We start from the raw sequence: 24402 nt of genomic DNA, 5'->3' as shown, positions 1-24402 counted from the left end.
TAACACTCGTCTTTAGTCACTATATCCACATTACTGATGCTTATTTATCAAAAATCTCACTGTGTGAAGTAGTATCAAAAGATTTGATTTTGTTACCCAGACCTAGAATTTATGAAATGTAAAAATATTGAGATATCCTGCTGCGCATCTGCACAGTTTTGTGACGCCAACTTCCTTTACGGCTCAATACAGAGTGCGGTGATGAGACTATGATCAGTTAATCCCATCAGAGGACTTGAATAAATGTGAATTTAGTGTCTAATGTTTGAATAACCTCACCTTCCTGGCAATCCTGTGCATCAGTGTGATATCGTCCTCTCCCATGCCTGTTAGGAGTTTGTCTGCAGTTGCACAGAATTGGTTGAAACTGTCGTGAATCTCAACCTTTTGTTGCAATCAGTGCAGCAACACGATTGGCTGATATGTTTCTCCGTTTAGCTATGATAAAGCACACGACTGGCCTTTGCTATCTCTGGCGTTGCAGACTTTGTTTCGTCTCTTATCGGGTCTCTGGCCCTGGCATCATATGTTTCTGCCACTGCTGGGGAAAAGAAAAGATTTTGGCACCTATTGTGAAAGACCACACAATTCAAGCTTATTGACTAATTTGTCTACTCACTTATAGAGCTGACAGTCACACAGGAGTCTCACTACCAACTCCACACAATGTATATTTATCAAGTGATGAGCCAGACGTGGACGAGACAAATGACACGGAAAACCACCCTGAACTTAACTCTTAGTCATCCTCATTAGTCATCCTGGCCTCCATGCCTCCCTCCTCCCACCTCCTGCCATCACTCCATATGGAAAGCATACGTTTCCCCTCCAGATGGAAGGATTTCTACTTGGCATGCCATCAGTTAGCAGAAACATATTTAGCATTTTGCTGAAGTTATAGAAACAGTGAGAATGTAACTTGGAAAGCTAAAAATGCACTTTTAGATGGAGACGGATTGAGATGAGGCACATGTGTCTGTGATTGAGATGTCAGGAGTCCCTGCCTGTCTTATCAGTGTCATGCAGTTAGTGACCTGAGAGTTGTCAGGAGCATGAAGCCCAAAGGGAAAACGGGCAGGAAGTGGCTTAACCCCGCTCTGCCCCGGGGTCCTATCCAACTGTAAACACGTGTTCACACTCATGTATCAGTGCCAAGAGAATTGAATAGTTCTTTGCTAAAATTCTGCAAATAGCTACCCGGGTTGCCTTCACTGCCAAGTTTGCATTCAGTTATTTTCAGAAGTTAAATTCCTGGTTGCAAGAATGGATCCGACAACCCACTTCCTTTTAAAATAGACATTGGCAAGCCGTTCAAAATCAAAGTTAAAGGTGGAACTGTATTTATAAACAAGATACACTTTTAAGAGGCAGAGTTATTCAGCCAGACAGCAGATGTGATGACAGCTGTAAGAAACCAAAACCTTCGCCTAATGACTTTTTTGCCACAAATAGTAGCTTAGCAATAGTCAATAGCTTGACTCTGTTTCGGTATCAGTGGAGAAAATACATCTGAAAGTCGTTGCAATGTTAAGATGTAAAGTAAAATGTAAAACCACCGAAACACTGATAATAGTAAAGAGGGTGGATTGTGTGGACATTTAAGTGTGAGTAAGCGAGACAAAAACGAAAAGCCAAGAAAAAAGAGGAAAGCAAAAAAGGGGTCTTAAAGGGTAACTCCACCAATTTTACACGTTAAAATGGGTTTACAGGTCTCGGGGAGTACTATTGCACATGTGAAAAAGTAGTATAAAGCCTTTTGTGGCTCCAGAGTAAGCTGCATTTAATCTTATTAAAGGCCTCCAGGGATGTGACTCAATGGCTAAGTTGCATTGTGGGTAATGTAGGCAGCAGGTTATGAAAAGGACAATGAATGCATGGAATAAAAAGGTGAAATCTCTGGTTTTGCTGTATTGATTACCTGTAGCCTATACACAAGAAGAATCTGTCAACAGCCTAAATTTCGCTAAACGTATTATGTGTTTTAGGGACTCATTTGGGATGATTTCTTGTTCTGTCTGTATATGTCGACAGTCTCCTTTTACCTCTTGAGGTGCTGTGTGAGTGTGCAGTCTACCTTTTCTTCTGTCATGGTTTTTGTGACTAATCGATTAATCAGCTTATCATTGCAGCTCCATTTAAAATGAGGCAAAGTGGTCTGAAACTTGGATTTACCTTTTTTTGATGTGAGTCATCTACTGTTCTCACCTTGTTTGTGAAGAATTGCTCAGACTGTTCATGAATGAAATTAATTTTTCTTTGCAGCAAAAGCAAGTCAATGAAATGTGAATAAATCACAGTGAGGTTTCCAGTCCTTTACTGTCTTTTCTTAGCAGGCTTTAAATTTCATCTCTGTTGTATAACAAAGCATTGGTTGAATTCTCCAAACACCAACGCTGTATGTTAATTTCCTTGTCGTTATCAGGGTGCATAACACAGGAAACATAGTAGCTTGATTTCCACCAACGTACACCCCATACTGTAGAAGATTTCACACATGTTTTTGGCTTCATGTAGCATGGCTAATTCTTGCAATAAACCCTCTTTGTTAAATGTATCTAAAACTATTAAGAGAATTTAGGTCAAGTCTTGTTTTGAGCATGGAGGGAAGGAAGAGGAGGATTACAGCCGACTGCAGGCCGGTGCCTTCAACAGCCCACATCTTCCTGTCAGAAAACGGCACAGTCGTCTCAACTAATCCGTCTTATTATAATCAGCACTTCCTCGCCACATTTTTATATCTCTCGCCCTGTCTAGATGATATTTTAACAGGCCATATTTAGTGAATTTATAGCATATGCTGGCATGGTGTGTTAGTTTGAGGACTTGCTTTTTCCCTTGCAGATAAGTCGTTCCTTAATGGTATTTTTAGGGATGTTAAGATTCACAGAACTAAAAGTAGCTATAGCGTTTAGGAAGTGTAGCATGTAGCCGCAACATTTCTAGGACAATTTTGGCTGGAAAACTTCAAACTGTCAACTATCACTTCCTTTCACTGACCTTTTGTTTTCTTTTTAAGTCCTGTCCTGTCTTAATTTAACTATATTAAGTGAAAACATTTTTATTTTATAACGGCACATTTGAGAATTTTAAAATGAAAAAGTTTTTTTTCTTACCAGTGTCTTACCACACAAAATATTACAAGCTAATGCCAAAAACAAGAGAAATCTTTTTGGCTTAGAAGGAATAGTTCTGGCTGGAACCAACATACGGTTAGTTAGCTAAGCAGAAAGAAAAACAGCTAGCCTGGCTCTGTCCAAAGGTTGAAACAAAAAGAAATCAGCCAAAATATTTCTTGGACAGGAGACTCCAGAAAGTTTCTGCTCCTCACCAAGAAATAGTCCAACAGAACTCTCTACTTCAGTTTTTGCTCTAACTAAATAAACAAAATTAAAATTTAAGTTTTGAGCTTCAGAGGTGCTGGTAAGCGGATTTTGTTACATCTGGAAAAAGCCAGTTAACTGTCTCTTGTTTCATAGCTAAGCTAAGCTAACCTGCTGCCTAAAACAGTCCAAGAGAGCAAAAACCTAAACAAACCAGACTTAAATACACAGGGAGTGATTAACTAACAAGGTACAGGTGTACACAGAAAACAGGCAAGTAAAAGACAAAAACAGGACGTGTAAATAGAAACATGACACATGAGGATGTAACCTACAAAATAAAACAAGAAATGACTTAACAAAAAACCCAAACCATGACACTTGATTTATCTACACGATTAGCTGTCTGGTCTACAAACTGTCAAAAAAACCCAAATTGTCCCAAAGATTAAGATTAAGTTTCCTGTCACAGAGGAGGAAGGAAGCCAGATATTCGCGTTTAAGAAGCTTGAAGCTTTTTTCTTCTTAAAAAACGAATCAAACTGATTATTACTACTACTGATTATTATTATATTGAATTCTGTATTTACTCGTTTGATTATTATGAAATTCTAATTTTAAAAACCAAGGCACTTTTCTCTTTTCCTCCTCTTGCTTTTTTTCACTATTTGCATGTGACTGCGAGCACTGTTAGTGTTCCAGTGTACGACTGTCACTCATGCACAGGTCACATTTGCTTTGGTCCCCACTGCAGCCGGGGGGCTCTCCCAGATGGCCGATGACAGATGCCCACAATTGCTGTTGCCCTTGGTTGGAGTGCAGTCCCTCCCTCCAGATAAAAAAATAAAACTGTCCTTCCCAAGTTACCTCCAACGTCCCACTTGTCCTAGCTGGATTTTTTTGTTTTTTTCACTTATAATTTATTTTCCATCACCTTTTGTCTCTCTTGGGGTTTCGTCTGTGTATCTACTGTACAGCCTTTACTTTGCCTTTGTTTGGCTCCTCTCCTCTCCTCTCCTCTCCTCTCCTCTCCTCTCCTCTCCTCTCCTCTCCTCTCCTCTCCTCTCCTCTCCTCTCCTCTCCTCTTCTCTTCTCTTCATCCTTGGCCTGATCCCATGTCCTCTGCTCCTTCTTATCTTTGAGCTGGATGCTGACCAAGGGTTTTAGCCACAATGGGATGTCCTCCCTTATATCCTTTGGGTCCTGTCAGTGGCTTAAAAAACATGGCAGAGACTGGACATGTGGTAATGAATCATTTAATCTTTGTGACATTTACAATGAAAGGAGGTGTGTGGTGAAAGATGGACTCCACATCAGCTCTCCAGTAATGTTTTTTTTGTGCATGTTTTAGCCCATTTTCTGTAAAATACATGACATTACAATACTTTTTTTTAAGAATGCCAAGCAAAAGTAAAAACACTGTAATTAAATATATTAGTTCTCTGTTAAAACTAAAAAAGTTCAGTGCAAATTCTGCTCAATGTGGGTTATTTTCCCCCGGCTCCGCCAGACAGTAAATCTAGCCTGTACACATGCACATATGCTAAAAAACACTTCAGTTAAAGAGATGCCACCTGGGGGAAGGAGATTACATTTTGTCATTCCTGACTGCGGTCTACCTCGTCTGTGTTTACGTGGAGCCCAGAACTACCTTTTTAAGTGAATGTGCCGAGGTTTCTGCTGCAAGAAGATTAAGTGCAAAGACGAAGGGATTTATTCTAAATGTGTGACTACTGGGTTTCTGAAACAGTTTTGGCAAAATGTGGCCTATATTTAGATTACTTCTAAATCCCGCTACCAAAGTAATGACATTTAAGAAAGCAGTGGCAGTTTTGTAATTAATTGCCTTGTGTAATTGTAATCGAAATATAGTCATTTTTAGGATTACATCCTACTAAATCTAATTACAGTTCACAGTTTTTTAACGGTAGAGGATTTTTGTGGTGGTTGCATAAATCAGAAAATGTGTATCTATAAAGCAGTCCTAATAAATAAGAGGAGCTTTGCTACCTCACAGTGTTCTTTTGTTAAATTTTGACTTAACCCTTGTGTGGGGACACCACTGACAGAGAAGTATCACATAATCCTACACATAAACACGACAACAGCTGCCAACATCTAAATGATCTTATTCATAATGTGTGGCAGCCTGTCAGGATCAAATAAATGCCAAACTGTAGCTGCTCATAGTGATGTGGCATCTCAGCGCATGATTGTCTGTCTTGGTGTGATTGTCTTGTGTTCTGCATTAGCCAGAAGTATTGTGAAGTGAATTCGAAACACTACATTTCACGCAGGTTTATATGCTTGTCTATCTGTTTGTCTCTGGCTCAATGCATAAATCCTCTCTGTGACTCTGAGCAGCAATAAGCAAGTAAAAGAGATGAAAAGACATCCTGATTAGGGCTGCACCATATGGGACCATTGAAATTGCAATATTTTTCTTTTAAGAAATATATATTGAAACACGGAAAAACAGAGGAATTATAAAATCTTATGAAAAAAAGATTAAATAGCTTTGTCAAAAGGTAATAGCAATGAAATATACGTCTCCAAAAACCAGCACTGCAACAACAAATGGACCCAAGTCAGCTTTCAACATGTATATTAAGTAAAGCAAGCAAAGCAATATTGGTGTGGGTGTGTGAAAGTCTTGTCCCACAGTCCCAGGGTTCAGTCCACTTGGTAAATAGTGTGTTTCGTCTCCCCCACTATCCCAAAAAAGTTCAGTTCCAATCGAGTTCACAACCACGAAAAGAAAGACAACTCAAAATTCAGCTGCATGTTTTTCCGGGGAATCCCCACAAACCAACTCCTGATGAAACCCCGACTGGGAAAACACACATCCACCATATCAGACGAGGCTTATGTTTTAATAGAGGCTGGCTACAATGAGGCAGACTTCACAACGCTGTCTGCTTCCAAGGGTAAACCTGACGTGTCTCTCTTCCACTGAACAATTGCTGTGGATGCAAGGCCTGCATGTCACTCACTAGCAACAGACTGTTGACAAGAACCCTGAAATCAGAGCAGGTCGTGTTTGATGTAATTTGCCGACACTGCACGTCCTGCGATGTGACTATTACGCATGTGCACATTGATGAATTGATACATTGTGCAGCCCTAATCCTCACATCCCCATATGGCCTTAACACCTGTTGGTTATTCATGTAACATCTCTCTAATACTGGACCGCTGGTATGTTGCACAACTGGGTGCAGTTGATCTTCTTCCAACAACTGATGAATTTCCTGTAAACTGCTTATTGATTTTCTCATCCTCAAAATCAGTACATCCCACCCACTGGGCTGCAGACCAGTACCATTTGGTATTTTCGGAAAATCTCTCTTGGAAGGCCTTCAAAAAAAAAAAGAGTTCAAGAATAAAAATCCTTGCTCCTTTCTGACCTTCACACAGCTGTCTAATCACAGTGAAGTGGCCATGAATGTCTTTGACGCAGCCACCTCCCTTATCCAATGAAATTTGTGTTGGAGGAGGGAGTCTCAAAGATGTTCGACCATCCAACAAGCACTTCTGAAGAAACATACTGACTGCTTAACCTTCAGTTTGGTCGTGATGCCCCTCCACCTCCACAAGACCACACTGATATAAAAATGGTCTGCTGTGCAAAAACGTTTGGAAACGCCCGATCTGAGTGATTCCACTGACGAGGATAAGCTGTCCTCTACATGCACGGTGGACAAAAACTTAAACATTCAATAAGGAAAGAAAATTGGAGCCTAGTTTTCAGCTTTTGGTGGCATAAATGTCCTTTGTTTGAATTAAGATCACGATGTAAATGGTGTTTTATGTCACTTTATGTTTTAAACGCTGCCAAATCTCTCAGAGTTGAATTATTCATTCGTCTCTTGATCATCTAATGGATTCTAATGTAAATTAAGCCTGTTGGATCAGTTGAGTAGCCTGTATTGGCAAATACTGTCCAACACTGAGCCAAAGAGATGACATGCAGCGCTGCTCTGGTCCTTTGGCACCTCCCGACACATCAAAGGAGGTGACAGCTGATTGGCTGCTCCTCCTCATATCTGGCTTCCTGTGACACCAGACAGACAAACAACGTGGATAACACACACTAAGCTAGAGCAGGTGTGTGCGTATATGTGTGTGTGTGTGCGCGCGCGCGCCTGTGTGTGTGTGTGCATGTGTGTATCCGAAATGAGCATCCTTGACAGGTTATTTTGAATTTTTTCTTGAGAAATATGACGTTCTTCTGAAAGCTACATTTAGTGTGTGTGTGTGTGTGTGTGTGTGTGTGTGTGTGTGTGTGTGTGTGTGTGTGCGTGTTCGTGTGTGTGTGTGTGTGTGCGTGTTCGTGTGTGTCCCCTCAGATAGCAGTGGTCTAATTAAAGAGCTGGCATGTCAGAAACCTGCTCTCCCTCTTTGTTTAACATTGGATCTAATCTCCTGCTGCAGAGAGTGGTGTGTGTGTGTGTGTGTGTGTGTGTGTGTGTGTGTGTGTGTGTGTGTGTGTGTGTGTGTGTGTGTGTGTGTGTGTGTGTGTGTGTGTGTGTGTGTGTGTGTGTGTGTGTGTGTGTGTGTGTTCGCGCTATCTGGTGCTTGCTGTGAGGTGTATACAAGATGCATACAGACATTTGTCGGGAACCTGGCCAAGTTATCCCAGAGGTGTGTGTGTGTGTACATGATTGTGTATTTTCACATGAATTACTTGTGCTGCTGGAGCTGTGAATCTTGTGTTGCCATAATTTTCGTAGATATTTATATGTTTTGCTAAGTAATCTCGAGTGTGAGTCAACATCACATATGGTGAACTGAAACATTTTCTGTTGCACCACATTTATGTTTTATGGGAAAACATTGATGATAATCTCTCAGTATTACTGAATATAACCCAACAGTGTTGGGTAGTGTTACATTTGAAAGTAACTTGGTGCATTACATTACTTGTTATGTGACAGTTTCCCTACTATGTAACTAGTTAGAGTACTTTAGCGTGACATTTTTTTGAGGTGGTACAGTACAGGATACCAATGTTTCCATGAATTGACAGATAACATTTGACTGGAAATTTTCCAATTAATCCAGGACATTGAAATCTTCTAGGACCCATGGACCGGCACCAATTTGATTAACGGACACTCTCTCGACTAGGTCAGAAGTTGACTGCAGACGTGTTCTCGTTGTATTATTTCAGGGCTTAATCGATTTACAGAATAGCCTACATAGTCTATAAAAGTGTGTCAAAGCCTTCACGTTACGTACGACCATACGCACATACACAGTGTCATCCCATGTTCCCAGTACCAGTTGAGTCCAAGGGAAATGTAGAGACTAAAAATATGCACCCTCTTAACAGCTCCCACTCACTTACCTAACCGAGTGAATCATTGCATTATATGAGTGGAACATTTGCAAAATGACCTTGTCATAGAGATCTGACACACAGAATACCACTCGTACTGTGGGATTATGAATGCCAACACAGTTTATATATGTGTTTATACATATGTGCTGTGTGTATAGTGTGTGTGTCTTTGTGTGTTGTTCTGAGGGTCAAGGTGTGTGGTTTTGAATGTTATTGTCTTGAATGCATCCTTGTGACTCAGTTGTGAACATTCATACTCCACTCCATTCAGCGCTCCAGGTGAGTCATGCCTCTCCTTGAGCTTTTTGTCATCCTTATTTTAAAAGCACCACAGAGAGAAAACATGTTCACACAACTAAGAGAAGCCTTTACCTGTAAGATGGCCATTTAAAGCAGATATTGATAATGTTTTCAACTTTCCTCCACCCTAGTGTTTCCCTGTGGTATTACTGTTGACGCCGCTGTCACAATGGCAGCATTAGCAACATAGCTAAAGCTAGCAGTAGGAGGAAGGAAAAACACAAATACGCATGGGTTAATGAACAAGTGAAACACAGGTGTACACAGAAAAGGGTGGGAAAACAGACAAAGACAGGAAGTGGGACGTAAAACACATCACATGAGGATAAACTTTCAACATAAAACAGGAAATAAACTGAACTAAAACCTAGGACCATGACAGGGACAGGGAGACAGGGTTGGTTGTTGAGTCCTGCTTTTAAGTCCAAATTACAATTGCCAGAAACTGTTGACAACATGCCACATCCCCATTGTCCCCAACACCTAGATTTAGTACTTAGAGCAACATACATACGCAGAATATGACGCATTACTGTTTAACATGTAACTGTTTTTTTTTCTTGCACACTTAGGGACCAGACACCCACAAATAAGTCACATTATGACTACGATGTGTGAAAATGGCAGATACATTATTCTCTAATCTACTTTACCCACATTTCAGTGCAGCGATCAATACATCTTATGTCATCAGGCTGAAATCAACCAGAGTTCACTCACCTCCAGCTCCCTGAACACCTTATAGTCTGTGTTGCCCACGTTTCCTCATCCTCCACTCAGTGAAATGTGGCTTTTTGTCCATTTCTTCCCCATCTCTGCGCAAATTACAGTATAATTGAGCTGCAATTTGTCTGGAAAAGGTTCAAATTCATATTTTCACCCGTACGCGCAGGGGTTGCCTAGCAACACAACTGTAATTGTAGTCCACCTGTCGTTCAGTTGTTCAGAATTCAAAGGCTAAAAAGAACTGTTGGTGTTTGTGAGGGGTGTCTTGTCATGTGAAATCAGTGCACGTAGACACACTCATCACTCAGTAAATATATCCTGTGTAGTGAAACAACAAGATTATTACTCATATTCCTCAACCGTCCAGTCTTTCCATGTCAGGCCGAGCACTCTGTCTGCTGTCGTCTGTTGACGACGTAATGGAACAGAGATGACAGGTGTTGTGGCGAGGGAACTCATCTTGACCTTAATGTCTGGAACGATGCCATTTTCAAAAGAGCATGTGCCGAAACATCCCAATAACAGCTGCCAGTGCGTATAAATGCTGAAGGCCGGCCTCCACCTCTTAACACATCTGGATTATAACCTGCTCGTTCCAGGAAGTTTCCTAGATCGCAGACCAGAAAGAGCTGCGAAAGTTCACAGGTTCAGGTGGATTACAAGGATTTCTTCTGTCTTAATTCGGACTCGGTTCTCTGAAATATATTCTTGTAGTTGTGTGTGATTATTATAGATTCAACAGGTGTTGGATGTATAGAGACAAACGGGCAGAGTGTACAGATAAGGAACATAAAAAGCATTACACAGCCAAGCAGCCTTTATAGTGTAATAGATATACAGATGCAGGGAATTAAGAGCAGCTATATATAGAGAAGTGCCATGATCTACTGTGTCCCCTGAGACAAGATAGATCCACCTGCTGACAAGTGAGTTTATCAAATAATTAATGTGATTTAAAAATGGAACGAAAGGCTTTTACATAATTGAAAAAAGTCCAAATTAAAAGCTCTTCCTGTTAATTTTGTAACAAAAATGTGTACGTTCCTGGTGAAGAACCTATTTCACGGCATATTTTTATTCCAAATAACACTTATACACTTCGCAGTGCCAAAGCTTTTCTTCCAGCAGCCCCTCGTTTGTCAAAGCTCGGCGATAAACAAGTTCGCCCCCGATGTGAAACCCAAGCACATCGAGGCAGGCAGCACATCATGCAGATGGAGGGAGCAGCTTGCTGGAAACAGGCTGAACAGGTTGCCAGGTTTATCGCTGCCTGTCAGCCCAGTGCCCACCTGGTTGGACTGTTAGCCTCTATCCCACGATGAAAGATTAGCATTAAGGAGAGCTTCATGGAAACATTGGTAAAGCAGTTGTATAGCCAATGTAGGCAGTTACAGAGTTATAGTTATACGCAGGGTGTTGTTTTCTTTTCATGACAATCATATACACAATGGGAATTTTGTTAGTTTTGTTGTTATTTGGTCTATTAGTATTTGACTAATTAAAATTTGGAGCAGCTGTGAGCAGTTTCAATGATTTCATTCAGCAATCCATTCACTAGCTGTTGAGATATTTCTGACGTCATCATCTATAGAGCCATGTGTAGGTGTGGGCGATCGGATGATTTTAGATCCAAATATCCAAATAATAATAATAATCCAAATACACAAGGGCTAATGAACAAATTAAACACAGGTGTACACAGGAAAGGGGTGGGAAAAAGACAAAGAAAAGAAGTGGGAAGTCACAACGTGACACGAGGGTGAATTCTACAAAATAAAACGGGCAATAACTAAACTGAAAACCAAAACATTGAGATTTTATAATCAGAGATCTTCTCCAGAGTGTGTGGGATTGTGCAAACTGTGTTTGATTAATATCCTCCTTACTTTGTTAGCTTTGTAGGTTTTGCAGGTAGGACAAATTAGTTGACCAGTCGATCTTAAAGACAATTTATAAGTGGTTCACTTGTTCTTTACACACATCTCTTAATGAGCACTACCAAATCTGTCATGACACTAAATCTGTGAATTAAATATGGTTCATAGGTACTCGTAAAAAAAAAAAAAACAAGAACATCCACATGTCAAAGAGCAAAATAATCGATTCCTTATTTATGTTGGCACCCATGTGGAAAACATTACACTGCAGCTACAAGTGAGTCCCTTGATAAAGTGCTTTATGAGGCTGACAGGTCATTTCCATGCAGCTGTCTCAGACCATAAAGCAAAGATGTTGAGCACACTGTTGGCAGGGAAAGTTAGTAGAGTGTTACACAAAGAGATGAGATTTACAGACTAGTGAATTTATTATTACTCTTACACACATAGTATATCTGCTTAGTCGATTGGCTGGTGACACGAATCATTCGTTGGAGTCCTTGAACAAGATGAGGGATGTCATACAGTAGTACTGAATATACTCTGTACTGTACATAGTCGTAGCAGTAAAGAAATCAGTGTAATGTAACCTGAAAAGATTGTATAAAATGTAAGGTTAGTATTACGTTGTTTTTTTTTACCACTACCTCCTTAATGTTTTTGAACAATAAATCTTGATGATTTAATGACCTTTGGTGCATTGAATAATTTGGATATTGGCTTTTTGGCTTGGATGCTTTTAGTAAAACACATTACATTTTTAGAAATATTTATAAAAAAACACAATCAACCACATCTATTAAGTGATTTCGTAGCTGCACTATAACAAATTGCTTTAAAATATACAACATTTCTTACAATAATGTCCTGCTCTTTGCAAATACAGTATAATACCATAAATATTGATGTCTTTAAGTAACAAAATACTACAAGCTACTGTGAAATGGTATGGTATGATGCAGTATTTCTTTTTTCAGTTACTTCAGTTACAATTTTACAGTAATAAGCTGTTAATGGAAGTTACAGTAGGAACACTAAAATAATACTTTCATGCTGGCAACTGTTCTGTACAGTACTGTCATTTGTACAGTAATAAACTGTTGTTGTAGATTACAGTAGGTTAACTGAAGAATGATAGTTTAATGCAGGCAACTGTAGCTGCCAGTATTTTGCTGTAGTTTGACAGGGAAAGTGTGAAGCTTAAAGATGGATCTATATCTATCTATCTCTATAGTTCTGATGTTAAGACTTAAACGTGATAATGATAATTAATTATTATATCAAAAGAAAATTAAAACAAGTCCACAATGTTTTTATTTTTATTTTAGAGCACTTTGCAGTTGTAGAAATGTGCAGTATTGGATATCTTTGAACTATATTACATAAAGACAGCAGGAAATGACTCATTGATTTTTAATACATGATGAGTAAGACGTTCTCTTGTACTTTTTGTACAGTATGTGGTCAAGCAAACGCCTCTAGGCCATGCTGACTTGTTTATATTTTCTGTATCCGGGGCATCAGATCAGAGAGAGAGAGTAGATAAAGCAGAATTTATGACCTATGCTTTATATTCCTGGCTCTTATGCAGTCTTTCCTCATTCAGACAGGCTGATGACTGCTGGTATTTAAAGAGCTGCTGAGTGCCAGATAGCTTCACTACTAAGAGGACAGCACAACAGATACTGTGTCCACAGATAAAGCTTGTGAGTTTCTGGTGCTTGAGCTTCTCTTAGAGCTTTCTGTATAATAAAACTATGCAACAAACAAAATAGCTCCGTGATAAACAGAGATCCTACAGCCGGATGCCTGGGATTTATCTCCAACCACACTCCGTAGACTAAGCTAATGTCTCCGGCATGGATAATGCTAACAGTAAGTAACTCAAACTGTTCTACTGTACGTCAAAAAATCTGAAAGCTTTCTGCATGCTCTTATGATTTATATACAGTATGATACTGTGGAGCTAAATTCCCTCTTTGAGTGTCACTGTTTATACTAAAATGTATATTTTTGTGCATTATTTGCTTGTAGTATTTAGATATTTATAGTCTATTAGTCCCCTTGCTCATTTGCTCAATGCCACCCTTTCCTTATGAGCACAGTTTATTACCTCCGCCAGACGTTATGTTTTAGCCCATGTTTGTTGGTTGGTTGGTTTGTCAGCAGGATTACACAAAAACTACAGAAAGGATTTCCACGAAACTTAGATGGAGGATGTGTCTCGGTACAGAAGAGACCCCATTAGCTTTTTGTTGTGGATTCGGATAAAAGGACAGAGCCAGGAATTTTCTTCAACATTGCGGAAAAGGCCAATCTTTCATATTTTGGTGGCTGGTAAGAATTGATGGGGATCAGTCAGACCTAAATGCTGTTTTCTTTCTCTTTATAGTCGCACCTGCACAGGATGGAAAAATAAGCATAATTTAGATTAAATGTCCGAGATGTACTTTAGAAATTGCATCACCAATTAAAAAAACTGATTCATGGTGCTTGTTACACACGTTTGCTTTAATGGATCGAAGGGTTTAAATTAACAGACGTTAATTTACAGTGCACTTCTGCTCTATACCAGGTGTTAGGTCAGGTTAAATTAGTTGGGATGACTCATCCAGTAAATCAATGGATAACCCAGAAGAACAGCGACGGCACAGTGTAGTTTCTATCACTTGTAGAGGTTCATTATGAACGTTTTAGAAAGCCAACCTGCACTTTTATTTTACTCCTTTACGAGATGGTTCAGTCTAATATTGTTAGACTGATGTTTGCTTGATGAAATTAGTGTTGATGAAATTACCATTCAAGTCAACAAATGTTCTGGATGATTAGTCTTATTTCCATAGAAAAAACGCTGCTGTGTGCAACGTTGTTTTTGTTTCGGTTCACTTTCCTTGTTAAAATCAGCCCAAATGCTCTGTGTCATTATTTTGCACAATAAGATTCAAACAGCCTGCTCTGATTTTTATTGACATGAGATACAAAAAAAAAAACATGCATGTGCTGCCTATTGCTTTATGATTATGATGAAATCACATACAAATGGGAACAACATTTCTCTTTTCTGTTCATTATAATGACTGAAAGAAAAGAAAGAAACCTGCACACTGACAATCACTGTTTCTTTCTTCAGTTATACAGGAAGTACGAGTGACAGTGTGGATTCTTTAAATTCATAGTCAGAGTTTGGCTTTCTGGAATTCAGGAACTTTGCGGTGAGTGCTTATTACAGAAAATGCTTACCAGTCACTACGACACAGATCTAAAGGGGCCATTTTGAAGGATGTTCACATAAATACTTGTGTGGGTCAACTGCAAGACTTGTGCAACTTTTGCAATAACTTTTTTTGTGAAAGGTTTTCTCTTTCACTGTCAGCAAAATGCACTCTGGGCTGCAGTCACCACAGCTCATTCTGTGGAGCACCAGTAAGCATCCATTTGGTCCATGGCAGAGGACTGGGCTGTTCCCAGCTGCCTACTCAGGTGCCAGACAGGCAGAAAAGCCCTGGCTGTGGCACAGCTGAAACCAGCAGCTGCTGGCCGGCCGGCAACCTGTTAAAAGTGGTTTTGTAATGGGGTTGTCAGGTGCCAACTCCAGCTGACCACATAAAGATGAGTGAGTGGTGCAGCTTGGGTGGTTCCAGTGTGATAGAGGGTTTATACCAGTTTACAGCTTCAGACATTCACCAACATGAGCGCCTGTACAGTGCTTGCAATCATCCTAAACACACTCACGAGAGATAAGAAGGTTTAAACATTGACAGTACAGCCTCAAATGATGACTAAACTGACTTCCGGTAGTTTTACCACCCATTTCATCCCTGAATTGAGGGACCTTGACAATGCAAACCACCTTAAAGTGAGTTGCACGGCCCACATCTCCCTCTGACTGACCCTGTCTGCTGTCTACCCATCAATACTGTGTCGAGACAGCAGACCATTTACTTACAAAAGACTTTGGAGGCAGGAGCAAAAGTCAAAGCTCCTCTCCAGCAGCTGTCTGACAGAACTGAAACACTGATTAAGTGTCATATTTTCTGCCTAGGCCTTTGTCTTGTTTGGGCAGGAATACAATCAATGTCACATATATGACACTGCATTCATACGTAGTACAAAACAGTAATGTGTAAGGGTGAGCTAAATTCAAGCGCATAAAAGATGAGTTACTTAATCAGTCGAGCTGAAAATAAGTTTCTTTAGACTGTTGGATGGAAAATCTGGATATCTGGGTCGTCAAAATACAAAACAGTCAGTAGAATTGCGTCAATCTAAAACCGCTGATTAACTCAACCAAAATTGTTTGGAGTCAGGAGTGTGACACTGTAATCAAGCTTTGAATGATTGTGATGTGACAAAGCTCTCTCTCAGTCCTCTGTACTCCTCTGTAAAAACAGTCGATTAGTAAAGATAGCGTGCTCTTCATTGGAAATTATTCACTGGAATCAGACAAGTCAGTATAGTGATACCATCTGTTTCAAAGTCTTCACTACATAGGCTATATCAAGAAGCGGTACAGATATGGATGTAAACTGAACTAGTGTGCGGAGGCAACTAACTGCAACGCGGTGATTCTAGTTGGATTATAAAGCAGGTTCAGGTGTTATATAAATACTGTGAAAGTATCTTAACGCTCAATCCACAGAGACAGACAGCTGTATTCAGAAGCTGTGTCTTTAAACAAGCCGTCAGGACTTCCGAAAGGTCATGATGTCACAACTATAGTTACCGCCCTCAGCCACGCCCCCAGCACTCATGGTTGCAAAAACACCGGCAGAGCTAATGCGGAAGCACGGTGGGTGGTGCTTGTTTGTGCTTGTTAGGGGGCCAATCAGATCAGAGCAGACTTTTAATACAATTTCCTGTGTCAAACTAAAATTTTAATGCATATTCTAATGTGAGACATCGTGGTGTTCGTGTGCTGTACGTTGGGCTGCTCTGGATCTTCTTTCATGTCCTCGTCCATCCTTGCCTTTTAGAAATGGTGAATTTCTGACACTTTGTATGTTTCAGGCATGTGTTTGGTGTGTTAACACCTGGTCGTCTTTGAACTCATCACCATCTTTTCTTTCATGTCTCTGTCCACTGCCAGCCTGTAGTAAAACATCATTCAAATAATCACGGTGATGGCCCGCAGCTTTGAAGTCCACGTTGCTGGCTGGAAGCTGATGAGTTCCAGTGAACACATTTCCATTCCACTTTCATCTCTCCACCAGTCAAATTGAATTTTTTAGAACAGCAAAGATTTTACAAATGATGGTTTCTGTCTGGCGGGGGGAGGTGGGGTGCATTCAGCGAGGCGGGAGAGATAAAACGTCCAGCGCCACGAGGACTTAATTGATTCTATTATCATATGAACAGCAGCAAAACAAAGAATCCAGTTAGACTTCGGGTGACATTTCCACGTTCGCAACGGAGCTCGCGTTTAGCTGCGGCTCGATTTGCGCTGTCAGTCTGCCACAATTGCTCAGCCATTACAGGTATTAAAGCTGTGTGCTCTCACAAAGAAACATGTCTCTTTGTGTACCCCGGGAATCGACTTTTATTATCAGATAAATAGAGAGAAGCTGGAACAAGATACTTATCTGCAGACTGTACACGTCTCTGTTGTAATGCTGTGATGTATGCCAGAGATAGGCCAATCTTTCCAGCTAATGTGGATGTCTAATGGCTGAAGTGTTTATACCTTCTGACGGGGTGCACTGTCCTTTAGATTTGAGCCTTTTAATGGGCATTTCAGAGATTTTTAACACGTTCATGTGGACTTAATTGAAGTTTATACATGCTGACAGTGATTTAGATGAATCCAAGTGATAAGCATCCTTTGTCTGGCTGTGAAATCTCTCTGTTTGGTACAATTGCAGTTTGAATGCCACTAAAGAAAAAGAGCCACACTGCTCTGCTCTGAACGGAGCCATGCTGCTCTGTTGCCCCCCTGTGGAGGCTTTAACAACATACATACCACACATATTGATTGAAAAACACATTATTTTTTTTATTTTTTCCTCCAGATATGAAGCGCCCAAAGAGCCCCAACTGGCAGGACAGCAGCCCCCCTCCCCCTAAGAGTCAGGAGGGAAAGGAGGAGGAAGAAGAGGAGGAAGATGAAGAGGAGAGGAGGGTGACGGCAGGGCACAGGGCCAAGCGAGAGCGCCGTCAAAGCAGCAGCAGTGCCACTATGTGCCAGGTGTGCAACATACAGCTGAACTCCAGTGCCCAGGCCCAGATCCACTACAGAGGGAAGACGCACCAGAGGAGGCTGCGCAGACTGGCGAAGGCTGTCAGCACAGGTAGAGATGGACTGAATTTATGTCTTCAGTACTTGTGATTTACTGTAGATTATTATTACACTTTGAATTAAGGAATCTATATGAACCTACTAGCTCTTTTTTTTAACATTTTAAAGCACTGTGAGGTTTTGCTCATAACTTATTTGCTATTAGAACTACAAACTACTTGTCAATTAGTTATGAGCAAGAACTCACTTAAGAACGGCGAACATATTCTGAACTAGAAATACTTATTTTCGAGTTATTTTAATACTATTAAGAATTTTAATAGTTTCATGTTTCTAAAGTGTTAATAAGGTAGAATGACAGATCTTCTTCTGGTCTGATGCTGAGCAAAGCATATTAACCCATTAATGACTTACAACTTTATTTAGTATGTTGAGGAAAAGCCCCACTTATTTTTTTCTGTTAGAGTTGGAAACAAAATTCCCAGTGGAAACTGTCAGGACGTTGTTACACATGACAAAGTGATTGAGTTTTTTTTCACATATGAATGAAAATGTCCACATGTGAATCACATACATTCATACGTGAATGCCTTTTTTTGGACACATGTGGAAACGAAACAGGGCAAATGAAATCATGTGAAATTTGCTTCTGCGAAATGCGATTTAAATTTGAACATGTGAAAATAGAAATGTCACATTCAATTTCACAGTATCACAGGTAATTTACTTTTTTATGAATGAAAAGAATAAATGACAATTTCCACATGTGAATTTTACATTTTAACATGTGAATTACAGGCATATATGATTGGCTTTTATTCACATGTGGATATCTTCATTTAGATACATTGATACTTTATTGTCATTGCATACTAGAATACAACAAAAAATTGTGCGGCAGCAATCCATATCATAGCAGCATCTTTATATAAAAATGACCTATAAAAAATTATGTATATAATAAGTAGTCTATCACAAGATAAATTGTCCCTAAAATTGATAAAGTGCTAAATATATTTAAAGTTATTGCACTGGGGTCAGATAACAGGTGTTTTGGGGGGTGAGGTGAGAAAGCTTCTAACAGATTATAATTGACATTCAAGCTCACTTTGCTGAAAAACTGTGTGACAAAGTTGAAAGCAGTTTTTTGAGGATGTAGTTTGCATAATGAAAAGTTCTGTCCTTCAGAGTTGAGTCATATTTAGATGAATATCAAATAAAATTATTAGTGAGATTTGGCAAACAATCCTTGTTTTAAACTGGCTATTTAAGGCAAATGAAGACAACTTAAAGAGACAGAAAGAGGCCAAGTAGTCCCACAGCAGACATTTTGACTTGTCATAACAGGAAAAGCACAGGTGTAACTAATAATATAAATGATGGCTCCATTACATTTAAGTGTCCCAGTGCGACATGGTCATGCACAATACCAGAGCCCTCAAACTGGAGCACCTAAATGGAACAGAGACATCATTTACATTGACAAGTTAACATGTCTGCCATGAAGATTGTCTGTTGGACATAAAGGAGCTGAAAATCGTGACATTTATTACAAAAGAGGAACAGCATGTAGACCCCCACCAACATCGACTCATAACTTTTATTTGCCAACACTACAAACGGCCTCAAAATGACCAGAGTTTAATCAACAACTCTTACAGTCTGAACAAAAACAGGACATTATGAACTTCTTTTGATTGTTATTTACTGCAGGGCTGTTGTATTGTCAGTGGTTTTGTTATTTTGTCATCCGCAGCATTTTAATCAATTTTTCCTCCATGGAGAGTCTGTTTACAAGAGGTGGGAACATATGCTGCTTTGTTTCTGAGCCTCATGCTTCCTGGTATCAAGGAAATTTTCCCAATACCTGTATAAGTGTCACAGTGACTGTTTACATGCACGCTCATGTTCCACTATTATTTGGATATGATAATATTCTGAATTTGATACCGGCCATGTAAACAACATGAAGGAATTTAATATTATTCAGGTTTTAGGAGCATTGTTTGGACATGTATAAGCATTCAGAATATGTGTCTCAACTGGGTTTTTTGTCGCGGGTTGTGCAGTTGCTTACCTGTTTATGGTCAGCTCTGTTTGTTATCATGGATGTGTTGTGCACAGAACAACTAGCTAACAGTCACACTTTGCAAGGCTGGGGTAGAGATGCATGGCCAGAGTAAAGTCTTCATTTCTGGTCAGCAGGAGAAACACATTTTGAAAGACTTGGATATCAACAGTTTTATGTTACGCATAAATATCGCAATGCTGACCTTTTCAAGAAGTCATTGGAGGAACCTTTTGCACAGTAGAACATTCAAGTAGAAAAAGAGGTGACTTTGACACAAAGTAGCATTATGCAACAAGCTACTCCAGATGTTCCATTTTTCCATGTTTTGATGTGATGAATGACATGTTATGTGATGCCACATTTATTGGAGTATGCAAACAGGGATATTAGTGGAATATTTATTTTTATTAGCACCACACTAACGTTCATTTTGTTTATGTCTACTTCCCCATGAAGGCTAAGCGCTGAAGTCCAGGCCCCACTGCTGCACAAAGCAGTGTTTGCTATTCATTCAAAATGTATTACTGTTGAACATGTTGCGTGTCCAAAATGCACTAAATTCAACACTGCACTTCCTACAGTCCTCAGAAACTAACCTGTCAAGTGTGAGCAGTTCTCAAGATATGTGAATGACAGACAGACAGATTCCTTGCTTTATAGTTAGAGAAGGGCACTGGAATATTTTCTGTATGTAAACAAGGTCATCACAGGCACTGGGTCTGTTTTTTACACTGCTTTGGGTTTTTGTGCTGCACAGACACATGAAAGCAACAGAAAAAGTAAAAATGTAAGGTTTGGTGCCACCGCAACCTGTCAGAAAAGCTTTGTTTCTCCTCAGCACTGATCTTGCAAGTTCTACAAATACAGGCTGCAGTTTGGTAAAAGAAAAATGGAGGAGAGACAGGTTTTCAGCACACTTGGAAACTGTTTCCTGATTCCTAAAACACCTTGTTTAGTCAGGTGTTTATTTATTTTGACTTGTCGTTTACACGGTCTGACACCATATTGCAAATGTTCACATCTGCAAACCATGAGGGGGTGTTACGGCTGTTCTGCATTCAGCACATATTTACTATTCCAGAAGAGCCCCTTGCCATTTTCGAGCATTTTCTGCACACCTGTTTCGACGAGGGGCCATTAATCACCTTCACTCACCGCCACCTGTGTCAGTCTGCCACGCTGACCAGCTTGATCAATCAGCACGCCAAAAAAAGTCTCTAATGAACAACTGGCCGATACGATGGCACTTTTTAATGCTGATTTATGAGGCTGTCTGTCTCTGTAGGCTTACCACACATATTTAGCTGCTCCAGTCTAACACAACACGTGAAATTAAATTAATACTGTATTGTTTAATTTCTCCCTCACATCAACCTCATTTTGTTATCATCAGAACATTATTGACTTTTTTGGTGTCAGATAATGGCCTCTGCAGATCATCATTCATACTTAAAAGTGTGAGACTGATCCAGTGCATGAGAGCAGAATTTGGTGTGTGTGTTTGCATGGTGCCCATTTTTGGGGCTCTATCTATCACCTATTATATTTTTGTCCTTCCAGTATCCAAAACCAAACTTTTATTTCCTGACTCACTGATCAGGCGCTCGGATGTTAGCTGAATGTTACCCCCTTGAAACAGGTGACACCATATGGGTTGAGAAACATGGCTACAAGTCCACATATTCTCCCCATGTCATGGTCCTAGGTTTTAGTTCAGTTGATATCCCGAAAGTGTATCCTCATGTGTCATGTTTTACTTTCCACTTCCTGTCTTTGTTGTTTTTTCCTGCCCTATTTCTCTGTACACCTCTGTTTCATTTCTTCATCAGTCATTGTGTATTTAAGTCTGTTTATTCTTTAGTCTTTGTTGGTTTGTCTGTTTTCATCCTGTGTCCCCTGCAACTCCTGTGTTCCTCCCGGTCCTCATGTGTCCTCTGTGTCCCCGCTTTCTTCTTAGTGACTGCTGCTTTGTCCTCAGTTTTGTATTCCTCTTTAGTTTTTCCTTGGACTTTCCTTTGCTTGCATTTTGTTACTTGCATTTTGGATTTTAGGCTTTGAAACTTGAACATCAGCTCATCATTATAGCTTTCTTCCTGTTATTCAACCTGCCTGCCTCTGTGTTTGGGTCCTTTTTTGATCAATTGTGACAGTAAAAAACACAGACTTAAATACACAAGGGCTAATGAACAAATGAAACACAGGTGTACACAGAAAAAGGGCAGCAAAACAGACAAAGACTGGAAGTGGGAAGTAAAACATGACACATGAGGATAGACTTTCAACATAAAACAGGGAATCAACTGAACTGAAACCTCTGACCATGACACCCTGAAGGCAGATCCTGCAACTGCATGGCTTATGTCTTACCTAAAATGTCATCAGAAACACATTTCGCAGAGCTGTTTTGGCATGTAAAAGAAAGTTTCCAAACGAGCCGCCATGTTTGAAACCCTGGAGCAGCGGCCCATGAGTGGCGTTTGTGGTGCAGCCAGCAGGCTTTGTTTTTGCATGGTTGAGCCTGTTTTGGTCAGGCATGCAAAGCTGGGAAGCGTCAAACGACGCCCCTGTGGACACGTTCCTTGATTGTAACAAAACACAGACTTATAGTTGTAAGGGCTGATTAAAAAATTAAACACAGGTGTACACAGAAAAACGATGGGAAAACAAACAAAGACAACATTCTTTCAACGTTAAACACAAACCTAGAACCATGACACCGCAGGCTTATTGTTGGCACACTTAATAAATCAGCATTTTTAGCATACTGACTGTTTAAGTATACATATTATTTTGTCACTTCTCCCTTGTGAAAACAGTTTATACTCAAAAAACCTTCTTAGATTTAGTTTGTTGTATTGAACTGGGTCACAGCTTATGTCTGATTGTGGATAGCTACAGCTTTTCATTTATACTGTGTTGGCATATGGAAGTGTCTGAAGAGATTTATTATCTAGAGAAAGAAATGAGCGCCTTTCAGCGCCACAACCAACTGAGAGTGTCCTTTGAATTTGACCTCCATTCTGCTCCAGTTTGTCGGCGAGCCAGCAGGGAGCCATTTGTTCTCCTGGATGAAATGCTTCCTTTACTGACACATTTGTCCAAAACAAGGGGGAAATTATGCTGGAAATACTTCCCCGCCACAATGAACACTCCATAGTAGTAAATACACCGAATGCACTGCAAACACAGCCGTGTTGACATTTAGACTTACAAGAACTTATCATTCATCACTGCATGCTGCTCATAATGTGCACATGTTGAGATTGGACCTGTGCATCAACAATATATCAGCCCTGACAGAGTTCAAACACCCGACCCGCTGTGGGCCACAGTGTCAGAGCCATCTCCTCCATTAATTGATTGTGAAGATGACTCACTCGCGGGCAGCTCATGTCAGTCCCTCAGGGTGAAGGGCCTCTCGTTTCCCCACACAGGGCACAGAGTGATTTCACACCTGCCATGTTTGAACAGGTTAAATGAACCCTACAGCGTTTGATGATCCCTTTTGTTTGGGTTGTTGTGAATTTGACAATACCACAGTCAAATTGAGCAGTGAAGCAAACAACTAAATTAACTAGAAATAGCCATTAAATGGTTTATTTGGAGCAGGAATAGCACTAGACCACAGATAGGAAAATAGCTTGTAAATTTGCCAGTGACCTTTACTCCTTTGTCATATTTAGGCCTGCAACTAGTATTATTTTCATTATTAGCTAATCTAAAATTTGATTCTCTAGTAATTGATATTGTTTGGTGTATAGAATGTGAGAAAAATAATGAAAAATATCAGTTTGATTCAGTTTTTCAGTTTGCTTTCATAAGACAAAGAAAAGAAGAAAAAAGAAAAATAACTTAAAGTGAAGTCAGGTCTTTTGATGTGGGGTTGTATGAGGTACTACTCCCTCGTCAGTGTGTTATGTGCAGTAGATAACCATCAGCAGCAGGGCTTTGTACTGCTGAATCCATACCAGACACACGTATTTAACCACCTAAAATAAGTCCCACCTAAAATATATATATCTGTTTAAGTGTATGCAATGTTTGTAACATTTTTGGTGCTTTATGTTGCTATTAAACATCCTTTTCCTTTGGCACTACATTCCCTCAACCGTACAACGTCCGTATTCCTACGCACAAGCAGAATCTAGTGGGTAAGAATCCAGATTTTGCTTTTCAAAATCTGGTGTCTACATTACCAAAATGCAATTTAGCCACTGAGTGACATCTCTGGAGGCAGTTTATCGGATTACATGCAGCTTCCTCTGGAGCCACAAAATGCTTTATGCTATTTTTTTTCCAAATATGCAGTAGTACTCCCCGAGACTTGTAAACACGGTTAATGTGTAAAATTGTTGGAGTTACCCTTAAACCAACAGAAAACCTCCATGGAGAAGTGAACTGTAGTGGGAGATGGGAGGATTTTATAGAGCATGAAGCATTGTTTAATGGAGGAGCTGATACATCGACATGACTCATTACTGGATTCAGCCACAGATTTTGTTGGCAGAAAATGGCAGCCAAGCAGATCTTCT

At 40.0% G+C, this 24402-nt stretch overlaps 1 protein-coding gene across 3 annotated transcripts in view; it reads left to right on the top strand.

Moving 5' to 3' along the window:
* The window catches only part of LOC141015813 (zinc finger protein 385B-like), an 80332-nt gene that overhangs the window by 13120 nt on the left and 42810 nt on the right, over nucleotides 1–24402 (top strand). For 2 of the 3 annotated variants that reach the window (XM_073490019.1, XM_073490017.1), the window contains exon 2: nucleotides 17573–17851. In XM_073490019.1, coding sequence (XP_073346120.1) covers nucleotides 17573–17851 — 279 coding nt within the window. Of the gene's footprint in view, nucleotides 1–14731; nucleotides 14780–17572; nucleotides 17852–24402 lie in introns of those variants that run through there. The other variant, XM_073490018.1, reaches the window with a different exon arrangement.

Source organism: Pagrus major, chromosome 20, assembly GCF_040436345.1.
Source record: "Pagrus major chromosome 20, Pma_NU_1.0".
NCBI classification, from domain to species: domain Eukaryota; kingdom Metazoa; phylum Chordata; class Actinopteri; order Spariformes; family Sparidae; genus Pagrus; species Pagrus major.
The sequence above is the reverse complement of the archived record's forward strand: the minus strand, read 5'-3'. Positions and strand labels throughout refer to the sequence as shown.